The 15,890-nt window shown below is 38.3% G+C and overlaps 5 protein-coding genes and 1 long non-coding RNA gene across 13 annotated transcripts; 4 read left to right on the top strand and 2 right to left on the bottom strand.

The window, feature by feature from the left end:
- Nucleotides 1-315: 315 nt before the first annotated feature.
- On the top strand, nt 316-2,582 carry LOC17889876. The gene is given in 7 exon segments (XM_006294129.2): nt 316-476; nt 603-675; nt 761-829; nt 944-1,119; nt 1,201-1,404; nt 1,531-2,401; nt 2,404-2,582. Coding segments are annotated over 6 exon segments (1,395 nt in total). The 5' UTR covers nt 316-476; nt 603-638; the 3' UTR covers nt 2,442-2,582.
- A 95-nt stretch (nt 2,583-2,677) lies between these two features.
- Nucleotides 2,678-5,538, bottom strand: LOC17890309 (glycerol-3-phosphate dehydrogenase [NAD(+)] GPDHC1, cytosolic). 2 transcript variants are annotated; one of them, XM_023783837.1, is made up of 6 exons: nt 5,139-5,538; nt 4,040-4,990; nt 3,718-3,939; nt 3,390-3,637; nt 3,161-3,300; nt 2,678-2,991 (listed from the first exon to the last, which is right to left on the bottom strand). In XM_023783837.1, the coding sequence occupies exons 2-6, from the start codon at nt 4,692-4,694 to the stop codon at nt 2,868-2,870; spliced, it is 1,389 nt and encodes a 462-aa protein (XP_023639605.1). In that variant the 5' UTR covers nt 4,695-4,990; nt 5,139-5,538; the 3' UTR covers nt 2,678-2,867. The 2 variants fall into 2 exon arrangements, with proteins under 2 accessions (XP_023639605.1, XP_006294170.1); XM_006294108.2 differs by having other exon boundaries at nt 5,244-5,538.
- A 481-nt stretch (nt 5,539-6,019) lies between these two features.
- LOC17889633 (S-formylglutathione hydrolase) lies at nt 6,020-8,061 on the top strand. The gene is made up of 7 exons (XM_006294685.2): nt 6,020-6,263; nt 6,586-6,703; nt 6,808-6,855; nt 7,015-7,211; nt 7,376-7,474; nt 7,569-7,634; nt 7,728-8,061. The coding sequence occupies exons 1-7, from the start codon at nt 6,117-6,119 to the stop codon at nt 7,905-7,907; spliced, it is 855 nt and encodes a 284-aa protein (XP_006294747.1). The 5' UTR covers nt 6,020-6,116; the 3' UTR covers nt 7,908-8,061.
- A 1,773-nt stretch (nt 8,062-9,834) lies between these two features.
- LOC111831219 lies at nt 9,835-11,421 on the top strand. Of its 2 annotated transcripts, XR_002834447.1 has the most exons (4): nt 9,835-10,096; nt 10,762-10,896; nt 11,068-11,154; nt 11,370-11,421. It is a non-coding gene; the product is annotated as an uncharacterized LOC111831219 (long non-coding RNA). The 2 variants fall into 2 exon arrangements; XR_002834446.1 differs by having other exon boundaries at nt 11,068-11,411.
- LOC17887842 (cytokinin dehydrogenase 1) lies at nt 10,441-12,997 on the bottom strand. Its single transcript, XM_006293777.2, has 5 exons — nt 12,025-12,997; nt 11,687-11,814; nt 11,319-11,579; nt 10,961-11,223; nt 10,441-10,870 (listed from the first exon to the last, which is right to left on the bottom strand). The coding sequence occupies exons 1-5, from the start codon at nt 12,869-12,871 to the stop codon at nt 10,489-10,491; spliced, it is 1,881 nt and encodes a 626-aa protein (XP_006293839.1). The 5' UTR covers nt 12,872-12,997; the 3' UTR covers nt 10,441-10,488.
- Nucleotides 11,467-15,108, top strand: LOC111831218. 6 transcript variants are annotated; one of them, XM_023785120.1, is made up of 6 exons: nt 11,467-11,555; nt 11,664-11,795; nt 13,004-13,061; nt 13,375-13,654; nt 13,889-13,995; nt 14,898-15,108. In XM_023785120.1, the coding sequence occupies exon 4, from the start codon at nt 13,401-13,403 to the stop codon at nt 13,644-13,646; it is 246 nt and encodes an 81-aa protein (XP_023640888.1). In that variant the 5' UTR covers nt 11,467-11,555; nt 11,664-11,795; nt 13,004-13,061; nt 13,375-13,400; the 3' UTR covers nt 13,647-13,654; nt 13,889-13,995; nt 14,898-15,108. The 6 variants fall into 6 exon arrangements, with proteins under 6 accessions (XP_023640888.1, XP_023640887.1, XP_023640883.1 ...); XM_023785119.1 differs by having other exon boundaries at nt 13,855-13,995; XM_023785115.1 differs by having other exon boundaries at nt 13,375-13,995.
- The last annotated feature ends 782 nt before the right edge of the window (nt 15,109-15,890 follow it).

Below are 15,890 nucleotides of genomic sequence, written 5' to 3'. Positions count from 1 at the left end.
AATTACGGTTTTACCAATGTTGGCTCCTAGCCGTCGGATGAAAAATCCATCGGAGAGCGTACGGTAAGTCGAACACAGAAGAACGTATTTACCATCTTACAAAACAAAGACCGTGGTCAAACAGAAAGTCAAATAATCTGACGGTTGAGATGACTCGGTTTGACTAATTTATAAAACGGTTTTTTTATAATATTGGTTAGGAGGAACCACGCGCCTCCGTTTGGAAAGACATTTGTAGCATCCCCGTTCACCGTTTCAAACCGACCTTTCTCTCTCTCTCTCTCTCTCTCTCTCTCTCTCTCTCTCTTTACTTTACACTCTACTCTATATTTGCAGAGAAGAGTGTTCGTCGCTTTCACTGCCAGCCTTTTTTTTCTTCTCTTTCTTCTCTAAGTTCTCTCGCCGACCTTCTCCAAACCCTAGAAAAAGTGCGCTTAATCTCTGGTAGATCGATCGACTAAAGCTCTTCTTTTTCGGTATCTGACTAACTCACTCATCCAGTGGATTCTAAGTTTTTCTTTCTCTTGCATTTTGATTTCGAGGGTTCGGAATTTTTGAAATGTGGGGCTGAAAAGTGTTGGTTTTTTTAAAAAATTTTGCAGGATGAATTTTGCGGTTTACTGTTGTGAGTGACCACCATGGATGACGATGATGATCTCTGGGGTCCGCCATTTGGTATATGAATTGTTTGCTTATTTCGTGTTTTCTACTGTGTTTGTATCCATCCATGTGAGACTGAACAAAAAAAAACTTTTTGTAGTTGTGAAAGACGATACTTGTCGTAAGCAAACCCTGCGTGGTTGTGAATTTTGGTTTGATTGCAGAACAGGTATGCCTCCGGATCTTGTTTTTATTGTTTTGCATTCGATTGTGAGATTCTCTTTGAGAAAAATTCCTTCTTTTTTTTTTTTCTTTTTGCTTTTTGGATTTCGATGATTTCTAGATGTGCTCGAGGAACATTTTCAGAACGAGAGATATTGTGAGAAAGTGTGGCGGATTTTGAACGAGAAGAAGCAAGATGTTGTAATCGTTGAACTTGACAAGGATGCAATTTCGCTTCAGAATGATACGGCTTCTTCTGGAAGTGGTGACTCGCATGCTATAGGCTCTTCTGATTCTGTAAGAGACTTTCTAATTTTCGTTTGTTTTGTTTTGCTTTTTACAGATTGACTAGGAATAACTTGTTATGTTGTTCTACAGGACAAGACTCTCAGTGCCACTCTTCCAGTTGTTGTTACAAGTTCTTCTAAATCTCTTCTTGATGATGATGATGAAAACACATCTAGTATCAGCGATGCTCAAACTTTTGAGACCAGAGATTCTAGTAACGACACTCAAGAAATAGAGCCAGAAACTAGATTGAAGCCTCAGGAGACCGCAGCAAATGATCCATTAACAGTTGAGGTCGATACAAATTTCTTCTTTTCTGGATTCATGAATCATGGGAATCTTGTTTCGTTCTAAAGACCCATTATGAGCACTAGCTCGGATATTTCAAGTAAAATGCTGTGTGTTTTTTATGATTGACAGGTTGCGGAAGATGCCGATACTTCTTCTAGTCCCGCGTTGGCAAACAAGATTGAGGAAGCTGAAGAACATTCTTGTTCATCCTTGGTTACGGATTTTGATCCTATAAAACAAGCTCCCGAGAACAAATCTTCATCTGCTATAAGCAGAGAGAATATCGGAGGTTCCACTTTGAAACCATTTCCTTTAGAGACCAGTGAGAAGGTGGGGGAAAAGGCAAACGCTTCAAACGAAGATGGGGAAGTATTCAAGGATCATCAGAAAAGTGATAGCTTACAAGTCATGGTAACTGTTTCTCAACCTTTTACAACAGAGTCTCTCTTAGAAATGTGTGATGAACCAGACAAAGGCAGAGAACTCCCATATGATGCGAGAAACAAAAAATCACACCCTGGACCCAAGAAGACTGTTGTTAAAGATGAGTTGATCATAAACTTGCTTACTGAGGCACGAAAAAAGGCAGAGAGTAATGCATTGTTGAATCCTGGGTCAGTCCTGATAAAGAAGAGGCAGAGACAGTCTAACAGCAGCAATAATAAAGGCTTGAACACAAGTTCCATCAGAAACATCAAGCAGAAAGTACAAGGTGGAGCTAGAAAGATCATTATTGACCCAGTTAAAAAGTTAGACCAGTCGGCACCTGGGATCATCAGGAAATCAAGTGTTCCTACACCGCAAGCAGATTCATTGGTTGATTCAATAGACGTAAGAAACCAGAGAGACGGACGTGACTCAGTGATATCATTATCAGCAAGTGAGTTGAAGAACAAGACAGGCAAGGAATTGAGAAGCATAGCCAAGGAGCTGAAAGTAACGCATTACTATAAGCTCAAGAAAGAAGACCTGCTTCAGCGGTTGACCAATCGCCTAAACCCCAGTTAACCGATTGTAAAAAGCAGAGAATGGACTCATAACCGATCTCACTGGTATAGTTAATATTAGGCCTTACAAAACAGTCCCTTCTCTTTGTTTCTTTGACTCTATGGTACAAGATTACAAGTACAGACATTAGCAATGTTTCAAAGTAGCTAAAAGTAGGATGTTTATTGGGATAATGAAGCTGATATTTGTTTAGTAACTAAAAATGTCTGTTTTCTTTCTACTAGTAAATTTTTTGAGCAAATAAAGCTCTCATCGATCATAAAAGCAATGATACAACAAGGATTGAATTGACACAGAAACTAAACATGAATACATTTAAAGATATTACGGATATGAAACTACCCTTCCCATTAAAGCTATAATGTATCAGTGAAGCATCTGCAGCTTGCACACCTAATTCATGTTGTATCTTTTCGCAATCAGATTCAACAAGTTTGGATTATAAAGCCATTAAGTAATCAAGGCTGACCAAGAAGGGAAGGCCTGTAAAATGCATGGCTCTGTGCAATCTCGATTCGGTCTCTGGGATCGTTCAATGTTTCGTCCCTTAAGGCTTGCAGAATAGCTTGTGTTGATTGTTCTCTGCAAAATTGAACAAAAGAATTCATTATAGAATTGAAGAAGCAAGTTTCTAATGATTCAATGTCAAAGTCCAAGACATTCATGAAAGCTAGATCATGGCACACCACATCTGACTGACAAAAGTTGAACTTTTTTGGAAGATTAGAAAACTTTCAGATTTCATATATACCTTGTGATGAGTATTTTGTAGAGTGTCTTCAAAATAGGACATGACTCGACCGGGGCTATAGGTTTCTTCTCTTCTAAGGGCAATATGCTTAAGCTTGACTGACTAAGCAACTGGTAAAAGGCTCCCACTGCAGAAACACCCTATTCAACAAAAATCCCTGATTCACATAAGCAAAACAGATTCCAAAAAGTTTCAAACTTCTTTTGGCTTGTTCCAACAGATTGAGTACCTGAATCATTCCCTTCCCGCTTATACTATCACCCATGTCTCTATTTATTTCCCCTTTTGCCAGCATTTGACCATACCAGGCATTACGCCCTTTTAACAAGGTCACATAGGTGTCAGCTAGCAAAGGTCCTGCAAGTTTCTCAGGCTCTTGTGCTAGTAAATGAGTTATAAATATCATCTCAGATGTACAATGAGCAAAATACACCGACTTGCTTGTAGCACTCTCTTTAGTAAGCGCTGCTACCATACCTGAAAAATATAACGCGAAGGATCAAAGCGTGAAAATCCGAGGTAATCACTCAAAATCTTTTGTACACACAGAAACTTACCAGCTCCAATGGCGTAGACATTCTTGAGGCCTCCCATTACTTCATGTGTCACAAGATCACTATTGTCCCAAACAATAAAATGAGGTTGTCTTAAGAACTTCGCTAGTGGTTTCCTCCATTTTTCAGCTCCACATATTCTTGCATTGGCATATTCCTTGTTGTATATTTCGGCAGCAATGTTTGGTCCACCAAGATACAGTACATTTTCAATCGGCACACCAGCTACCACAAACACCAAAATCAAGAACCGGTTCCAGAAAACTAAGCAAGATTGTAAAAACAGTCTACAAAAAACAAAGAGCAAAATCAAGAAGAAGCTTACTTGCTTGATGGATCATCTTTGTTGGAGTTATGATATGTGGAACTGGTTCAAGGGAAGTCTCAATACCCTTTGACAAAGAGATAATAATTGGCACCGTTATTCTCTCTTTCCAATACTTACTAATCTCTTCAAACACTTCGCGTGTTTCAGTTGAAGGCAATCCATTAACAACAATATCAGCATCCCACACAGCTTCTTGCAGATTAGTCACAACCTTAAGAGGGCAAAGCGGCGTATCAACCATGTTAAGACAAAACCCGTCTTTCAATATCTCATCCGCATAGAGTGTCCTATCACCGAGCCTTGCCTCGACATATTTCAAATAAGCGCAACGTCTTATCAGTCTCCTCAAGATATCTTCCCTTGAATTGATCACTTCAAACAAATGTTCTGCAGTTGCTCTATCAACAGCTCTCCCAGCTCTTCTCCAAATCCTGATCTGAAACTTATCCCTGAAACATCCATAGCTTTCTTGAAGAAGTGCTGCAAAAACACTTCCCCAAGCACCAGCTCCAACACTTACAATCCTCAACGGATCCTTGTCTGATTTTCCCAAAAGACGACGAAATTCATCAAGCTTCTCTTCCAAATTAAGACCATTATGATGAACAGACCCGTTTGATTGCAGGCTCTTGGCCTCAATGCTTCCCACCATTCTCTCAATCAGTCCACACCAAAAAAATTCAAACAAACTAAAGGCAATGAACAAATATCTAGAAATGATTTTGCTGGAGGTTATGTAGTCCACTTATAAAGATTTATATATGGGTTTGGATCATAGAGAACTAAGAAATCAAGTTGGATTAAAAAGAAAAGAAAAAAAAAAGGAGACCAACTTGAGCGTTACCGATCAAAACCAACTCCTTGCTCCAAAAAGAATTAAGATAATATTTTCTTGATTCGCTAACTCAGATTTTTCTCACCAAACAAGATTTGAGTTGTAGCTTCTTTCTGCCATGTAAGAAAGGGGCAAAACATAGAAATCAGACATTTATGCATAGAGATAGATAAAATCCTTTAAATAGTAATGCTATAAACAAACAAGACACAATGTGGAGAAAAATCAGTGGAAAGATTATGGAATAAAATAATGGACTACCCAAAAAAAAAAAGAACTTTGTTAGCTCCGTCTTTGAGTTGTTCATCTACCAAAAACTAGACTCTCCAATTAACAGATATAAAAAAACACAAGTCAAGAACAAACCTTTCGTGTCGGCAACCATAAAGAAAGATCTCTCTAACAAAATAAACTCATGAGTATTGCCAAATCAAGAAAGTAAAAAACGCATGAGAAGATTTGGGAAGTATCAAAAGCAATAAAACTTGCATGCAGATATAAAAATGATGAGTGTGTGTAAATTAAATACAAGAGCAAAAAGCTTATGTGCAAAGGGAGAGGAATGGACTTGTATATGCACTGATTGGTACAGTTGAGGAAAGGGAGAGACTTTTTTTTTTTTTTTTTTCTAACATTAATTTTGGTTTTGGCTCTGTATATTTAAGGGAAGGTGCCTAACTTCGTATACACTCATTTAATGGCACAAGAAAAATAAATATAACTCCATCTCTTTTGGTATCAGTCTTCTTCGTTTTCTCTATCTATTTTTTTTATTTTATTTTTTGGATTGTGATTTGTGAATTCTCAATCTGAACAACATTTATGGCTTATATTGGCATTTATTATACACCGAAAAACAAATAAATATTTATACATATGATAGGGCCGCCTAAGAAAGTCCATGTGTTATGCGGCCTATGTAATGTATATACACTTTATAATGAAATTGATTTCCCACTACTGTACATCTTTTGTTTGAATGAAATTAACACTCTGCCTGAGAAAGAGGCTCTTAGTCTTGACTATTACCTCCTCCTTAGACTTAATTGATCTAATGGGCCTTTCCAGATCCAGTATTTGGGCCAAAATGTTTTAAGATATATATGGGCTCTAGTATACTGTAGAAACCGATAGACCTCTCTTCTTCGATCGTTTCTCTCCGCTGCTTCTGTTCTTCCTTCTGAACTTTTTACACTTTACTTTTAGAGAGAGAGAGAGAGTGAGCAAGATAGAGAGAGAATGGAGCGTGGACTAAGCGAGATCGATAGCACGAAGATGTTTGATGGCTACAACAAAAGATACAAACACTACAGTGAGACACTAGGATGTTCTATGACCTTTACCATCTACTTCCCTCCTTCTGCCTCATCTTCCCATAAATCTCCTGTATGTTATCATCTCCCTTCTTGTTCACTACTTTGATCCTAGATTTCTTGTTGTAGGTTTCTCGATTCATGTTCCTATGTAGAGATTTGATTTGTTTCTACAGTAAATAAGGGCTCTTTTGTGACTTTTCTCAGCTACTGTTATCTGTGGGTTTCTTCCGTATTGTTGTAAAGAAGAAAACTTTAGTTTTGCATGATTGTTTTTTTGGATTCTTTATTGCCTTGATTTATGTTGGGATGCAAAAAGCATGCTACTTCAGCAGAACCATTGATTGGCCTTTTAGATAAATGATTCTCCTTTTTTGTTGGTTGACACTTGACAGGTGCTTTACTGGCTTTCTGGCCTCACCTGCACGGACGAGAACTTCATTATCAAATCTGGGGCTCAACGTGCTGCTTCTACTCACGCCATTGCTCTTGTTGCTCCAGATACTTCCCCAAGTGAGCCAACCGTTTTTTCTTTTCTTTGATTTGCCATGTTTATACTCTGATTTATCATCTTCCCTGGGTTTTTTCAATACTCTGCTTTGCTTTTGATATTGTAGGAGGACTAAATGTTGAAGGAGAAGCAGACAGTTATGACTTTGGTGTAGGTATGCAACGTTACATGCTTTGCATTACAGCACTTCTTTTTCTGATCAAATTAAAGTTGTGGCTTCAGATTTCTTGGTTTGGTCTTAATATGTACTCAGGTCATTCTTACAATGAAGGATGATAAACTTTTCTTTCTTTCCTGTTTGATTTCTACTTAGGAGCTGGATTCTACCTCAATGCCACTCAGGAAAAGTGGAAGAACTGGCGTATGTATGACTATATTGTCAAAGAGTTGCCAAAAATCCTGAGTGAAAACTTTTCTCAGCTTGACACTACAAATGCATCTATATTTGGACACTCCATGGGTGGACATGGAGCTCTTACTATATACCTGAAGAACCTTGATAAGTACAAGGTATTTTTTACTTCCAAATATTTTTGAGTACATTCCTTAAGACTTGGAATCTTATATCAAAAGATAAATATCATTCATGAGGGTGGATAAATGTGCTTCAACCAAATACTTGTTTCTCTAGTATCATTCTCTTACTTAAATTACTTGGTCTGTGACATGTACAGTCTGTGTCTGCGTTTGCACCAATTGCCAATCCCATAAATTGTCCATGGGGACAGAAGGCATTCACTAATTATCTAGGTGACAACAAGGCTGCTTGGGAGGTAAAACCAACCTAGATAGAATCCAGTATGCATACAGCCGGCACACTATATCCGATTCCCAAGTCTGATGCATAGTTCCTTTTGGAAATTTCAGGAATACGATGCCACCTGTCTTATTTCTAAGTTCCACAATCTGTCTGCCACAATTCTTATCGATCAGGTAAAGATCCATAAACTTTATGCTTTTGCTGGCTATCTGTCATTCTGTCTTACTTTTCGTGGAGCCTGAACCATCTTTGGCTCAATGCTGCAGGGTGAAAGCGACAAGTTCTACCCTGATCAGTTATTGGCCACAAATTTTGAGGAGGCATGCAAGAAAGTGAAAGCGCCGCTCTTACTGCGTTTCCATCCAGGATACGACCACTCCTTCTACTTCATTGCCACCTTCATCGAAGACCACATCAGTCACCATGCTCAAGCCCTTAAGTTATAGCTCACTTCAGCTACTTGGCAACCAGCTTTGGCTTTGTCCAAGTATTAGTATCAATAAAGCAAATAGACTTGTAATGTCGTTGTGTTCAGTAACTGCTCTGTGTGCTCTTTTGTCTACAATAATATTATAATAATAAATCCATGTTTGCTTCATACCTCATTCAACAAGACAGAAGAACATAAATGTATAAGACAGGAACCTTTTAGACACAAAGATTAGTGTTTCATTTACCAAGCTTAGGCTAAGAGATTTTGGACTACATGCAGATTCAGATGAAGTACTGTCGGCATGACTGATCGTTTTGTTTTGCTATAAATGTTTGGGGGAGAATCAAATGGTACAGGAATATTTGGTAAATGTATGAAAATAAAATATTCCATTCCAAACTGCCATATATCTCCGTTGTCGTCTTTGAAACTTTGAGGGAGAGACAGAGAAAGGCATTGCAACTGTGATGCAAATCAAAGAGAACTATGGTTTGACCCCTCGGGTTTAGGCTTTTATATAATTGTAGTTTCCAATGCGAAATTGAGGTTCAAGAGTGTATTGAGCCTGTAAAGGACAATACAAGGAAACCTATTAAGTGTCTTGATATGATATATCTCTTCTTATGGAACATAATGTAATTACTTAACCTAGGAGCCTTCCATCCCTTTGTATATATTTGTGAATGTACTCTCTCATGAGGAATATAGAAAATACATTCTCTACATGGTATCACAGCCATCGATACCCTAAAATTTTTCTCTAGCCGCCACTCTACTCTCTTCTTCTCTCTTCCATCTTCTGTTTCCTCTCTTCCTCTTCTCCTTCTTCCTTTTCGCTTTCATGGCTACTCAACCAGAAGCTATTGCTATCAACCAGCAAACCATCCTACATGTCAACATGTCGAGTGTAACAAAGCTCACCATGGACAACTACATGATGTGGAGCCTGCAAGTCCACGCTCTCCTTGACGGCTACGATCTCGCCGGCCACCTCGACGGATCCAAGCCCTCTCCTCCTCCCACAGTCACCGCCAATGGCGTCACCACAACCAATCCCGAGTTCGTGATATGGAAGCGCCAAGACAAGCTCATTTACAGTGGTCTCCTTGGTGTCGTCTCTCTCACCATTCAAGCAACGCTCTCCAAAGCAAAAACGGCGAATGACGTCTGGCGCACCCTCGCCGACACGTACGCCAAACCAAGTCGTGGACATGTGCAACAGATCAAAACCCAAATCGAGCACTGCGTCAAAGGTACCAAGAGCATAGACCAGTATTTCCAGACGATCTCAACCAAGTTTGATCAACTGACACTACTTGGTAAACCACTTGAGCACGATGAGCAGATTGAACACGTCTTGCGAGGACTCCCAGAAGACTACAAAAACATAGTGGATCAAATTGAAGGCCGTGACACTGCCCCATCTCTCACAGAACTTCATGAGAAGCTGCTCAACAAAGAGGCAAAACTGCTCGCTACATCAACTCCACCTGCTGAAATCCCAGTCACTGCGAACCTTGCCAACAGCCGACCACAAAATTCATCAAATAAACAGCAGTACCGTCAAACCTGGTCCAACAACAACACGCAACAGAAGCAGACATACCAAGGGCAGAGAAACGACGGTCGCAACAATAACTCGAAGGGCTATCAAGGCAAATGCCAAATTTGCAGTGTGTTTGGCCACAGTGCCAACATATCTGACATATGACTAAACAGACTGAGGCCTTGTATCAGTTTGCCAAGTGCCAGTTTGAACGTGAGAAGTACTCTGGAACTTCCGGGCCTTGTGATTTAACAATGAAAGAAGTCTGAATGCTTTGTGGGAGGGAGAAGCTCGCATCTGAAATATTGATGCAGAAGGGGACATTGCGTTTGACAAAAAAAAAAAATTAAATAATACTTATAAAAAATGCACACACGTGTGTATCATTACTTCACTCGTGTACCAAACGAAGCGAAATTTTGAAATCACATTTGACGAGAGACACACAAAAGCTTCTTCTATGCTCCTCGGGACTATTCATGGCGGAAAGGCGCCAAATTTTCAGCAACCTTCGTGAGAAATTGGGTTAACCATGGTGCTGGCTGATACAAATATTGATTAATTGTTCATTGGTAGAGATTGGAGAAGAACGATGGAGGATTGCATTCTCCCGCAGCTAGTGAACTCAATTGAGATTCCGAGGTCAATTCTTCACGGTAACTCGCTTTGCTCTCATAGTTCGTGAGTTCTGATTTGGAGATTTTTTGAGCTATTGTAAAATGTTTGCTAAGACTAGACAAGGGTCTTAGAGAATATTTTATTGTAAAAGATTATGATTTTAAGTGTTTTTGGACCATTTTTGTTTTTTTTTGTTCTCAGCTATTTCCTGCTATAATGACTCCAATGTAATGATACTGCGTAGGATTGATCCTATAAGATGTTCCAATCTGTTTCAGACTGTAAAATTTGTTGTTCACCAAAAGAAACAAAAAAAAAAATAAAGAAAAGAATTTTCACTCTCTTGCTGCCTAGCCTGAGCCGTTACAAGGACACAGGAAACTTTTACGTTTGTGTTTATACAGTTCTAGGTTTTGGCAGTACTGATGCTCTAGTGGTACCTTTGAGGACTCCCTGTTTCCTTTGACTTAGAGAGTTGGATGGGAGATGAGTGTGTTGTTGTTGTTGTCTTTTGGAATATTCTCTGTCCTGGGGCTAGAATCGCTAGAGGGTCGTAGACATGTTTCCTTTCTGCAAATGTTTCCCATCTTTTGCTAAAGTGTGATTTCCACTCTTGTTGAGTTTCATAATGGGGCAAATACTGCTTCACATGGAGATTTGCCGCTCTGCAGAAGTTCATAACTCTTTGGTTTTGTTTCAAAAGGTACTCCAAATCATTTTTTCCTGAGGAATTTGGCACTGCAGAGGGGAGAAAGGCCACGAGATAGAAGACATCTTCATTTGGAGTTATCAAAGATGTATGTTTGATCCACCTGCAACCAAAAACATGTTGGAGATGGTTAGTAATTTTATGTTTATGAATCAATGTAAGCATATATGGTTTTGGCATTTTGCTCATTTACTTGGATTGATTGACTGGATATATAAGGATAGGTCCGTTGTTGTTGCTTCTGATAATGTTGTTGAAAACCTCTGTAGCAAATCTAAATATGCTGCTTTTGGGAATCAGGAGATTCAGCCAGGGATGTGGAACCTCCCATAAACCCTTTGCTCTCAGTTTTCTCTCCGCAATATGCACTCGATCCAGAAACTCAATGTATGGCACTTCAGATGAAAACAAAGTGGACCGAATGTAATTCAACTCTGAAAGTAACTTGCTAGTTTCCTGCAGGGCAACCATTCGTTATGTTAGCAACCAACGGTTGATCTAGAGCTTTCTGTAGAAACTAAATTTCATTATATATTGCTTTCATATCTTACCTGATTCATTGAGCTAGCTTCTTCTGGGTTGAAATATTTGACCACTTCTAGGCAATACAGAGTTTTCCCATCTGACTTGAATTTGCTAGCCTGTGTGGAATCGTTGGGACTGAATGAGGATCTCCAGTTATTGAGGAGGTCTGTTCTATTGATTATCACAAATCCTTCAACGTAATCAAAAGTTTTCTCCTTCGAAATCAGATGTTCTTGGTCCCTTGAAAATGCAGAGAAGTCAGAGTAAAGTACCCTGATCCATTTAACCTATTACAATTCATTTTGCGATATCAGGAAACTGGTGCTTAGAATCTTGGCGTATATAGTTTGAGTAGTTACATATTCCAGCAGCTATGCTCAAGATAGAACCTTACCATATGCGGTGCTGGTTCAAGAAAAATCCGTGCCCGAGTGATTATGCCAAACTGTCCAAGCCCGCCAAGAACACTGTAGAAAAGTTCAGAATTCCGCTTCTCAGAACAGGTTACGACTTCTCCTTTCCCTGATTCAATATTGGAAATATATTGTTTATATAACTTTTTCTTGCTACAAGTTTCAAGTGTGCGTGCATGTTTCACATTTGTGCCTATGCACACTTGTTTAGAGTCAAAAACTAGTTAAGTCTTCAGTGTTTTGCTTCTGCAGAGATGCATATTCTTTACAGGAGCATACTTTTAATGACTAACATAGAGCTATAGCATGAACGACATACCTGTGACTATCTCTAGCTGATACACGTTGTTGATTTGGGGTCCATGCTTGAACGCTTGACCACTGATTCCAGCGTTAGATAGAGTACCTCCAACAGTCAAATGAAGGTAGTCTGTCCAGGACTTTGGTGAAAGACCGTATTTTAGAGTCTCGCGTAGAATGTTGATCCATAATTCTCCACCTGAGACATCAACATACGGTTGCTTCCCCTCGTAAATTCTGATATCTGGACTTCGAAGTGACTCCATTTTGATGACAACACCTTGATGAGCCAGAGCTTGTCCTTGAAGCGAGTGACCATGGCCTCTGGCTGCTACTGTAACATTTGAGGTGGAGCCCAGATGTACTATATGCTTCATCATTGATGAAATATCAGAAACAGACCTCGGATGTAGAATTGCCAAAGGTGGTAACTGGTATCTGTTTCCAAAGTCCTTGGCCGCATTGTGGACATCATCAAAACTTATATAGCCCTCCAAATCTAGTGAAACTAATGAAGAACGAATATCTGAAGGATTTGAAGGAGGTAAATCTTTTGGGTTACTAACAGAATGATTGGAACAAAGATTGGTTCTACCTGGTATACAGCTTAGAACCAAGAACATGAAAATCCTGAGGAAAGTCTTGTTGTTTCGTCTACGGAACTGTAAGGATGAGGTCAGTCCCATTTCTACTTTTCTTGAGGGAAATTGCAAAAAGAGGCAGAATGATATGAGAATAGTAGAGGTAAACTTGAAGTTTAGAGTACTCTCAGGAAAAGAAAAAAAGAGGTAGAAAGGGGAATTTAAAGGAAAGGTTTGGGCGGTACAGTCATATACTTTGTGTTCACTATATAGCTGGATTGCCATTACTTTTTTGTCTCTTGCTGTAAATTAAGATATCTTTGTGGCATTTTATTTCATTTTTTTCATATTATATAGTGTGAAAGTTACTAGAAAGAAAGTATTTCTAACTTCTAATTCTCATCTTTTTAATGGTAGGTTTATAATTCACATCTCGGGTACATACATTCCCTGCCTAGATTTCCTGCATAAAAAGGTAAAAATTCTTGTTTTACTGCACAGTTTTTTCTTCTTGTTAGAAGTTTGTGTCTTGGCTACGCTTACTGTCAGAGCATGTACGCTAGGGCCCCTACTTGGGTCTCATTGTACTTGAGCTCAGTTTTAGAGAAGACAACCTTGCCCACCATCCTCTACACCCAGTCTGGTAACCTCATTGGATCATGCTTATTGGGACCATTTTGCATCATTTGATCCTGTCAGTTCATGCAGTATTTTAAATTTGACTATAAAGCTTGGAAGTAAATTACCCATTAGGACCAAACATCAACATTGGCTACTCTTCCTTGCAGGATGGATACAGAGCTGTCCTAAACACATGTTGCAACCAAGCTTCCTCTTTCATATTCTCAAGAAAAAAAAAAATTCTGATCGCGTTGTCTCCGTGGTACTGTTCATGTGTATCCTCGCTTGCCATAAATTGCTTAAGAAACAAAAAAAGCACCATAGCTGCATTTTTAAGTGCTTTGTGTTATCTCATTACAAAAGTCTTAACTGTCAGCATGACATACTGAACAGGGAAGAGAAAAGATTGTATGGTATATGTACTTATTGGTGGTCCTGAAAGACCAAGTAAGGCCTTGTCATGATATTTATTTCACGAGTAATTAGGTCTTAGTTGGAGTTGATATGTGTTCTTTGCTCAGAATTTTAATAAAAAAAAGGAAAAATCAACACCACTTTGTGCTACTTGCAATAAATAAACATAGAGATAGTCACATATAATGTATGTATAGTGTTAACTTTGTGTGTATGTGTGTTGTTTCTTCCAGTTACATCATGTTCTATTTGTTGTGAGCTTGAAAGATGTAGGGGCCTTGCTTACATAGTCGGGAAAAATGGAAGCAAATGCTGAAGAAGATGGCAATGAGGAGTGACAGTTTGAACAAAGGAGGCATTGAAAATGGAAAAAGGTATTGATTCTTGTCATTTGAATAGGAGTGTTGAAATTTACGAGTGAGATGTTAAATGATTTCTTCTACTTTACTTTCTTTATATTAGTAATACAGTAAGTGGCATCCAACAGATAGATCTTAGGATATAATGAGTCACACAGGAGTCTATGAAGCAAAAAGTTTACAGTGACCAATTATGTCAATAGATTTGCAGTGAATAACTACCCTTCGTCGTGTATCTGTCTTATGTGACTTTGTTGTGCAATGAAAACCAGTGGTCTCAACATTATTACTCCTTTTCTCCATGAATAAAAGAAGCACCTCCTTTCAATGTTCATTGCTCATTGTTACATTCTATTTTCTGTTTGCTTTACTATTATTTTTATATTATCATGATTACATTGTCCCAATTATTGGGGGCATTGGCTTATTCACCTTTGTTATTGTAATCGTAGCTCACAATACCTTTGGTCGCTGTAGTGGACAAATACACAGAAGAAACTTTATCTCTACCCCTGTAACTAACAGAGCATTTTAGTCTAGTGGCACAAACAATTCCTTCTCTTCTCTTCCTGCTATACTTATACCGATCAGTATATCATAAAAAAAATCGAGTACTTCGGGATAAGATGAATGGTGTATCTCTCCTATTTCTTGTTATAGAGAATCAGTGCATCATCAAAGAACACCATGAATCTCTGTAGACCCCAAGTGAATCCCTTTCCGTACAGCAACATTATTGACATTCTATAGATTTAGTGACACAAAGTTGTTGGGGTTTTTTTTTCTTTAAAAGTGTATTGTTCTGTGGGTTATTTCTTTTTAAGTTGTTTAATGCAAACTTGTCGAGTTTTTGCAGGTCTCATTGTAGTGTCATTTTCCACTTAAAAGTTTCTTTAATTTTATTTCTAATTTCACAGGTAAATCGCCGTGAAGATTGCAAATAAGAAGATAGTTGAGCATTAAGACTGTTTAAGTGGCATCATGATGAGCACAATATGAATATTAAACCACCACCACCATTGCCGCAAAAAAAAAAAAAAAACAATAAGGTTACGAATCCACAAACGTATTAATGTAATCATTACTCTCTATTTGATACATGTATCTGAATTTCCTACTTTTTCTTAAGCCGCATTTTGAAGTCGAGATTCCCAAGTAACGCCTAGGAGGATCCATTACCACCAATTCACCATAGTGTTAAAAAAAGTTGTAGAAGTCTCAATTTTTCAAGTTATTGATATTAGAAAAGAGAGAGAGAGAGAAATGGTCCCAAGATAGAATGGAGTCGAGGTGGAGTTTGGGCTCATTGGCTAGTTCGTTGACATTAGGTTACAATTGTCTTCAATTATTATAGAGAGATACCACCTTTTTCTGCAGTGATGAGTTATTATCTTTCTTTCGTTTCAGAAAACTATATGTCTTCTTCTTCTTCTTTGCAATTTTCATCTCAAAACTTTTATTTTTAGGTCTTGAGCCTACTTACCAATTCGCCTATATATATAGCTTGTGTGTTGTTGTACACCCGTGTCAAGAAAAAAATATAACTTTTGATGTAGACCCTAATAAGAGTTCCCATTATCACCAAACAAATATAGTATTTTATTTCTGATTTCATTTGGTTAATTAATGCAAAGAAATCCTCCAAGCAAATCTTCAACATATGCTTTTTTACTTGTATATAAAGTTCGTCTATTTACTATTTAGGGTAAGAAGACAAATTACGTGTCTATTTATGGGAAGAAAACAAATTAGTTTGTCTATTAATGAATGTGTTTTAGCATGTTAGAATATATAGCTCGAAATGCTCATAACATTCACTATATATATCTTCTCCACTTTATCATTTTCAAGTTTGTATAGTAACATCCAAGCTAGTTTTGGCCACAGCTCATTGATGATATAAAGCAATC

This window comes from Capsella rubella, unplaced genomic scaffold (assembly GCF_000375325.1).
Source record: "Capsella rubella cultivar Monte Gargano unplaced genomic scaffold, Caprub1_0 scaffold_4, whole genome shotgun sequence".
Classification (NCBI taxonomy): Eukaryota; Viridiplantae; Streptophyta; class Magnoliopsida; order Brassicales; family Brassicaceae; genus Capsella; species Capsella rubella.
This window is presented reverse-complemented; position numbering and strand designations above follow the sequence as displayed.

Coding starts and splice junctions, on each gene's coding strand:
- LOC17890309 (XM_023783837.1), bottom strand. CDS start 4,694: ATGGTGGGAAGCATTGAGGCCAAGAGCCTGCAATCAAACGGGTCTGTT. Junction 3,940..4,039: donor AAAGATGATCCATCAAGCAA/GTAAGCTTCTTC, acceptor TGTTTGTGGTAG/CTGGTGTGCCGATTGAAAAT. Junction 3,638..3,717: donor TGTCTACGCCATTGGAGCTG/GTAAGTTTCTGT, acceptor TATATTTTTCAG/GTATGGTAGCAGCGCTTACT.
- LOC17889633 (XM_006294685.2), top strand. CDS start 6,117: ATGGAGCGTGGACTAAGCGAGATCGATAGCACGAAGATGTTTGATGGC. Junction 6,704..6,807: donor TGCTCCAGATACTTCCCCAA/GTGAGCCAACCG, acceptor TTGATATTGTAG/GAGGACTAAATGTTGAAGGA. Junction 6,856..7,014: donor CAGTTATGACTTTGGTGTAG/GTATGCAACGTT, acceptor ATTTCTACTTAG/GAGCTGGATTCTACCTCAAT.
- LOC17887842 (XM_006293777.2), bottom strand. CDS start 12,871: ATGGCAATCCAGCTATATAGTGAACACAAAGTATATGACTGTACCGCC. Junction 11,815..12,024: donor TCAGCTAGAGATAGTCACAG/GTATGTCGTTCA, acceptor ATATTGAATCAG/GGAAAGGAGAAGTCGTAACC. Junction 10,871..10,960: donor TATCCAGTCAATCAATCCAA/GTAAATGAGCAA, acceptor TTTTGGTTGCAG/GTGGATCAAACATACATCTT.
- LOC111831218 (XM_023785120.1), top strand. CDS start 13,401: ATGTTGCAACCAAGCTTCCTCTTTCATATTCTCAAGAAAAAAAAAAAT.